Here is a 7566-nt window from a genome sequence, read left to right on the forward strand (position 1 = left end):
TTTTAAATATTTATGTGGTTACTATTTTGTATTATCGTTAAATCAGTATGAACACGGTTAATGAAAAGTATTAATCTCGACCACAAATTTATACAATTCCATCGAAAATAATGGTGTATTTATGTGATGTGAACGTGAAATAGAAATAGAAAATTGTTATAATCAAAAAAGTGATTTTATTATCGGTTCATATTTGATCGCTAGGAAAATTTCGACTAACGAGCTTCCGAATGAAAAACTATAAATTATAAAATAAATATTACAAATTTTATGTAATTTTATTTAAAAAAAAATAAAAATAAAACTAGAACAACTGAAGATAATAATAAATTAAAACATTAAGGAAATATGAATTTGAGAATTATTTGTTATTTTTACCATGGTACTGACATCCACCGTACTGACATTTGAATTTATAATTAACCTAAACTTATTTTTTGCACATAATTAAAATGATTTTCCAAACAATTTTAATTGTATATGTAAAATTAAATACATATTTTGAATAGTTAATTTAAATATTGTATTAATATGTTTAAATTTTAATATCATGGTACTGACATGTAATTTTATGACTTACCTTTTTCAAAACAAAACAAATTATTTCTGTAATAAATATCAGAGCAATAAATAAATATACAGCTGTAAACTATACATAAATAGTCCTTCCTTAAAATGCCGCCAAAGAGATCGAACGAAACTGAATGGAAGATGGCGTTTAGGCAGCAAATATTTTAAATTTAAAAATTGAATAAAATTCCAGGATATAAATCAATGACAATTATATTCCTTTCTTCCAATCAATATTTTGGTATATTTGCAGCATAATTTGATGAAATATACATTAGATTTTAGTTATAAAAGCTAAACTTTAAATTATTAAACAAATCTTTATAGAAATTTATACATTTAGTTTGAAAAAACGAGAATCGGGCATGCCACGGTACTGACATTTTGCGTGTATTTCTGTAAGTTATTTATGATCCATGACTACTTATGCTTCAATAGCCATTGTCAACGGTAAAATACTATCAAGTTTATGAATTTTATAATTTTTTTATAAAAAAAATATGTTGAATGATGAATAAAGTACTAGACATAAAAAATCACAGTTATCTGAGAATCACCCATATCAGCTTAATCTTCAATTATATCCTATGTCATTTATAGGAGTAGAGGAATTTTCTATGTTCATACTTTCATCATCAGGAACAACTATTTCATAATTATTTCGTGGTGCTGGCAATGCTATTAGGTCTGCACGTAATTGTTCTTTAGCTTATTTCTGTATCACCGGTGTTTCAGATCCAGCAATAACATCATCTGGATTAATGTTAAGTTTATCACGAACTGGTGTTGCCAAAACTCCATTTTGCAGTCGTGAAGATGCCGGTGTATTAAACGAATTCATTGGTGTTCCATCATTACGCCGAGAATGAAAAGGAGTTGCTAGAATAGTATTTGGAGTTGCAATAGCAGGTGTTACAGATACAACGCCAGAAAAATCAGTATTATTTAACGGTGTATTTATTCCACCTTTCAATGGAGTATCAACATGCGTTAAAGCCATAACGTTTTGAGCTTCTAGAAGAATTTTATCTTGCATAGCTGGAATTCTGGGAGTTACAGCAACATTAGTTGGGAGAGAATAATCAGATAATAAGCTATCCGATAAAGTAATTCCATTTTCAGTAGCTACTTCACGTACAACCTCTGATGAACGTCCGAGTTTAACCACTTGTTGTAATTCTTGATCAGAGATCTGTGATTCAGGTAAAACAAGTTTACTTCTTTTCTTCACTGGTTCTTCATTATTAAGCATCCCCATTGAAATATCATTTTCTTTATGCTGCTTTAGCTTTAACTTATCTTTCCTACGTTCCATTTCTTCCTTTTCCTGCTTGTGATCTCCATCTAATTGTTGTTGTCTCATTTTAGAAAAATCTATTGCAAGTGGATCTATATATTCGTTAGAAGTATCATAAAATCCTGGAGCAGGACGTTTTTCAGAAGGTATTTCAGAATTATAATTAAGTCCACGCCTGCTCTTATTCTATGCTTGCCAATGTAGCATTTTTATGATACCATCAGGAGTCTAAACAATTTTATTCAAATTAATAATTACATTTACACGATTTCGATTTTTTAATTATTTACTCAATTATTTACCCAGAAAGATGAAGTATCAATTACTTTATTTTTCAAACATTTCAGCAAATGTGGAAAGTCAAGCACAAACCATAAGCGTTTAATAGAATCAAAAGGACGACTACAATTAACGTTATGATCTTCTATTTCAAATAGTTTCCACGCTCTGTGATTTCATTGTACACCATCACAAATTGTATAATTAACATGAAATTCTGGTTTTTCAAGTAACACTACTTATTTTATAAGTAGCTTGTCTAGAATTTTTACTTAACAAACTTCTAACAACTTGTATCCTAGTCATCTCGGAAAGGCTGGAATATGAAAACTAAGTCATGATCGGTTCTAGTGTTTATTAAATACTCTGGTATGTGCTCCTAAATCAAAAAAACCATTCAATTGCAAAGTACGTGAATTTAATTCTATCCCTTCACTTAAAGCTATTTCCTCATTTATAAGTGTGCCTAATAGAAAATATTACAATTTTTTAAATGAATTTTATTCAAACAATATTACAAAGTATTAAGCGAGTCATTATTCGAAAGTGAATGAAAAGTTGATAAAAAGAAAGACACTCAAGCAAATCTAGAGATAAACCTAAAAGAGAAAAAAAACAAGAATTCAAAAGTTACTTGAAGAATAATTTTGTACAATTAATAATTAAGAATACTCATAAAATATTAATATTGTGAATCTACTTTAAAAATGTAATATTATAATCCTTTTACATTGTACTACTATTCGTAAAGCTTTATAACCGAGAGTATTAAAAATTGTTTTCGGTTTCTCGAAAGCAATATCCAATTTTGAAATATTACAATCTTGCAAAGAAGGAGTAAAATTTGTCTTTTTCTCAGGTGGTCATATATTCTACAGTTTTTAATTCTAATAAGAAGACGCTAATATACCTACTCTGTATCGTATCTTCGCTATCTTGAATTTTTAGCCTTAGCAATATCAATACAGGCTCAAACGGCTTTTTGTTGGATTTCCGGTAAATTAGCCTCTCAAATTGCACGCTCGAGTTAATTCGAGCGCACTAAACAGATCAAATTTTGCACACTCGAGATAATTCGAGCAGCGTTGTATTTTATGCTGCTTTAAAAATTTTGATTAATTATGTATGTTTTTAAATTTTTTGCCAAGACAATGTTCTAAATTGTGTTCTTTTACATACAAAAAAAAAATTAATTTTTTTTTGCCAGATTTTTCCATAAAAACTGTGTGTTAGGGGGTTAATTATTGATTGCTCGAATTCCTTCAGTTTATACTTCTGCATATTTTAATTTTTGCCCATTAATCTATTGTGAGACAGTTCATTATTCTAAATATAAAATATATAATTTGAATAAACTATAAAAATATTGTATACTATACTTTAATTACCATTATTTGCAAGTGTGAGCATTTTCCTTTTATTAAACATTTATTTATATTTAATTTTTTGATACCACACTAAAAAATTTTTAGGCATTTTGTTAACGATTTTGTTACTGTCTTCTAAATGTTTAACAGAATTGAAATCAATACACTCTATTATATTGTTGTATCTTTTCATTTGGTAAAATTATATTACTTGACGTTGTAGAAAATCTGTTAAAAACACATTTAACTTCAGAAATTGAGAAGTGTAAAATGAGAGAAATAAGCAAAAATTTTATTTTTATAAGATTAATTCTTAAATATATAACAGAGAAAAAGAAATTACAAGATATAAACTTAACATTTTAAATGATAACATCACAGGTAAAATCAGAAAAATATAATACTGTATGCAATTTGTGCTTATATGTTAATTACAAAAAAACAAAAAATAAATTTTAATTATACCCATAACATACCTTGATTTTCAAAATTCCATGAATTTTTATGTGAAATTTTAATTTTAAAGATTTTGGGCTTGTAAAAAAAGAAAAAATTTTTTCAAACTCTGTAACATTAAAGGCCCAGGTCCATTTTTGTGGTAACAATATCGTAGTGTTTAAAATTTGGAGTAAGTCATCTTTTGTTTAACTTGATCAAACTCGAATCTTCACTTTGAAACCTGTGACAAAAGTTATTTTAAAAAAAAGACATTCAAAGAGAATTAAATTTTACAGAACCAATATCACAATTGCAGACTCACTTGATTGTTTTCAACAAAAACAATAGTTAAAAACAAGTTTAAGAATGTATCAATATCTTTCTGACACATTTTTCTTTTTCCTGACACATTTACTGCATAGGATTCAAAAACAATTCAGAGATGCAGGAACATTCTATAAGAATAGTCAATTCGTTTAATTATTATTATTTCTGATCACACTCACTTTGCAAGGTACGAAAACTTTTCAAAATTATTATTCATTAACGTTTAAATTCCGGATTGCGTTTTGCTTCAATGTATGCATATTTTTTTTTATTCATGTATATGTATTATCCCATTAAGTAGTAAGATATTATCACTTTTAAGTATATCCATGTCGTCAAAATGCAGTTTAAAGACATATTTTTCAAGTCTTGACATATAATTCTAAGTTCTATTTATTCGATTTGTTAGGATCCTAAGTAAAACAAAATAATAAGCGTTTAATAACATAAAATTTAAAATAGTCCGTAAAAGTAACAGTTGAATTTATTAATATTTCCACAATAAATGAATATTATCACAAAAATGATAAATCAAATTTATAATCTTACTTTTGGAATTTTGTAAGTAAAAGTTTGTCGAATGTTGTAATTTTTGTGTCTTTTTCGTTTTGATTCGCTACCGCTCCTGTAACCTATAATAGCACAGCACTTCACCATATTTATTTTTAAATGACTCAGTACATATTTTTAAACTACTTAATATTATTTAAAAAATTATATTTTATTGAAAATTTTACAAGTTTTATTATTTGATCATAACCTCATTAGAAAAATTCACGTATAACATTTTATAATTATCATGTATAGTAAGACGAAGATTATGGAGGGTAGAAGATATATCTATCTCCGTCGTAGTAAAAGCAAAAAAAACATTCGCAACACAACTGCCGCCTGGTGGACATAAATAATCTATGGATTGTATGGTTTTTTAAATATACCAAAATAGGACCCCTTATCTCGATCATTGTTCTTCTATATAGTATTTATGAGTGTGTAATTCGTGTAAATGTAATTCAAATTGATGATCAATTACGATTGAGAAAATAGATGAACGAAAAAATGAATTAATTTACAATTAAGGGAATGGACCAATGAGTGGTTGTTAATGTGCCATGAGTAGAGCACTATAGAGATGAGTATTCTCATCCGCCATCTTTGCTCCCTGAGTGAGCGGAAATTTAAAAAAAACATATGTAGTGAGTGTTAGTCTGTAGGTTTATCGTTATTTTTTGAAATTTTTTTAATTATTTGTGAATGAATGAAGAAGAAATTTTATTGAAATCGTTTAATAGTCGTAGACAACTATTGACATCTGTCTGAAAACATATTGACAAATACATTTTCAATAAGAATTTCTAAACTCGCTACAAAGATTTTTGGGCTTTGTCTAGCAAAAATTGAAGGTATGTTTATTCTTTTTATATATAAATAGAACGATCATAGTATTGTAAAGTTTATAATTTCTTATTTTAAGGCTTGCTTGTAATCATTTCTAAAATCATATTTTACACAACAGAATTAATTTTTTTACTTATTACTATCATAACCTATAAAACATAACTTCTTATTGACTTGCATTATTCACAAAAGTTACATATTATTTGTATCATTACTTAAAATGTATACAACAATAATATTATTTTTTAAAAATATGTTTCACTTACATTTAAATTACATACATGTAGGAAAAAAAATATATAAAAAATGTTTTGTTTCATAGACTTCAATTTTCAGTGCTTTAAAAAGAGAAGATGCCGTGCTGTGCTGCAATTAATTGTAGCAACAAATCAAAAAAAGGCTTTCGGCTGTTTACTTTCCCGGCAAATAGTAAACGGATCCAATATATGGATCCAAAATATGCGAAGAAACAATTGGAAACCAAGTTCTTTTTCTCGCTTATATGAAGTAATATGTAGTTTTATTTTTGAAACATTAATTGTCTATTATTATTGATTTATTAGTTATATATCAAAACATACAAACTTTTTAGCATGGTTTAATTTATTTTTTCAACGAGAGGTGTTTTTAAATTGTTTATTTCTTATAGGTACACTTTGAAAATTCTCAATTTGAAAGTAAACGTGCAGATGGTTGGAAAAAATTGAAGCCCAATACTGTTCCTACATTATTTAATGTACCAAATCCACCTCCAAGGATTGAATCACTTCCACAGAGGTCAACATATAAAAAAAATAATAGTGATTCTACTCCAAAGGATGTGCAACTAATCAAGATGATACCTTTTCAACCCCAAACTATGGTTGAACAAGCATCAATTCCTACAATATCAAATAATGTGGATATGATAGAAAGTGATCCAAAGAGTATATTTAAGAAGAAAGATACAAATATATTATTAGAAGAGCAAATTGATAAACTTCAGAAAGAAAATGAAGATTTGCGTAATCAGTTACAACAAGCAAAAGCAGCATGTTATGCTGCTGGACAGCAAGAAAAAGAAGAACTTCGTTTTAAAAGAGAGACTTTGGCTGCATTCTTAAATAATGATCAGATTAAATTATTACAAAAAGGTCGCTTAAATCAATGGTCAAATGAAAGTATTATTAAAGGTCTTAAATTTAAATTTGCTCTTTCAGTTCATGGTTTTAATTTTTTGAGGAATAAAAATTTGAAAATGTTTTACAGTTATTACATTTCAAAGTTGAAACTATGAATACAATTGATAAATTTTGTGTACTATCTTATGATAAGATGTCCATTAACGAACAGCTTGATTATAACAAAATTATAGGGGAATTTTCTGGTCATACTACACTGAGAGCCGATAAATCTCTATTGGGACAAAAAATATTTGTGGTGGATATTAGAGGTATAAAAAATAAATGGAAACAAGTGATTGCTTGCCACGTTGCTCGTAAAGAATCCATAGATCCAGTTCAAGTAAAAAATTTTATTCTAGATTGTATTTCCAGTGTAGAAAAATGTGGACTTTGCGTTCTTTCACTTTCCTCAGATTTGGACGGCAGAAACAGATCTTTTTGGACATCTTTGAAAATAACTGCAACGAAACATGGCAAGGAGTTAATTCATTTAATTACAATAAGCATGAAATTTATGTATCGCTAGATGTTTGCCATCTAATAAAAAATTTAAAATCAGCTGTTTTAAGACAGCTAGTGTATCTGCCAGCTGAATTTGTTAAAATGGAAAGCTTATCAACAAATGTAGTTGATGGTTCGCACATAATTAATTTATGGAATTATGAAGTATCAAATGTTGGAGCAAAACGGTTATTACACCATCTTAAAAGAGAGGACATTTAGCCAT

General features: G+C 27.7%; 2 protein-coding genes across 8 annotated transcripts; one reads left to right on the forward strand and one right to left on the reverse strand.

Annotated features, from left to right (window-relative positions):
• Positions 1–326: 326 nt before the first annotated feature.
• LOC107073273 (cell division cycle 5-like protein) lies at positions 327–4411 on the reverse strand. 5 transcript variants are annotated; one of them, XM_015333861.2, is made up of 7 exons: positions 4274–4411; positions 3990–4192; positions 3535–3741; positions 3061–3449; positions 2170–2462; positions 1537–2095; positions 327–1449 (listed from the first exon to the last, which is right to left on the reverse strand). In XM_015333861.2, exons 6-7 carry the CDS (start codon positions 1931–1933, stop codon positions 1280–1282), a joined length of 567 nt encoding a protein of 188 aa, XP_015189347.1. In that variant the 5' UTR covers positions 1934–2095; positions 2170–2462; positions 3061–3449; positions 3535–3741; positions 3990–4192; positions 4274–4411; the 3' UTR covers positions 327–1279. The 5 variants fall into 5 exon arrangements, with proteins under 5 accessions (XP_015189347.1, XP_015189344.1, XP_089031130.1 ...); XM_015333858.2 differs by having other exon boundaries at positions 343–2095; XM_089175004.1 differs by having other exon boundaries at positions 343–2095; positions 2170–2745.
• Positions 4412–5456: 1045 nt separating this feature from the next.
• LOC107073276 (uncharacterized) lies at positions 5457–7566 on the forward strand. 3 transcript variants are annotated; one of them, XM_089174994.1, is made up of 4 exons: positions 5457–5681; positions 6013–6183; positions 6326–6848; positions 6925–7566. In XM_089174994.1, the coding sequence occupies exons 2-4, from the start codon at positions 6136–6138 to the stop codon at positions 6942–6944; spliced, it is 591 nt and encodes a 196-aa protein (XP_089031120.1). In that variant the 5' UTR covers positions 5457–5681; positions 6013–6135; the 3' UTR covers positions 6945–7566. The 3 variants fall into 3 exon arrangements, with proteins under 3 accessions (XP_089031120.1, XP_015189351.2, XP_089031116.1); XM_015333865.2 differs by having other exon boundaries at positions 5458–5681; positions 5999–6183; positions 6326–7566; XM_089174990.1 differs by having other exon boundaries at positions 5459–5681; positions 6326–7566.

This window comes from Polistes dominula, unplaced genomic scaffold (assembly GCF_049000335.1).
Source record: "Polistes dominula isolate Pdom_NZ unplaced genomic scaffold, Pdom_raw_medaka contig_32, whole genome shotgun sequence".
Lineage (NCBI taxonomy): Eukaryota > Metazoa > Arthropoda > Insecta > Hymenoptera > Vespidae > Polistes > Polistes dominula.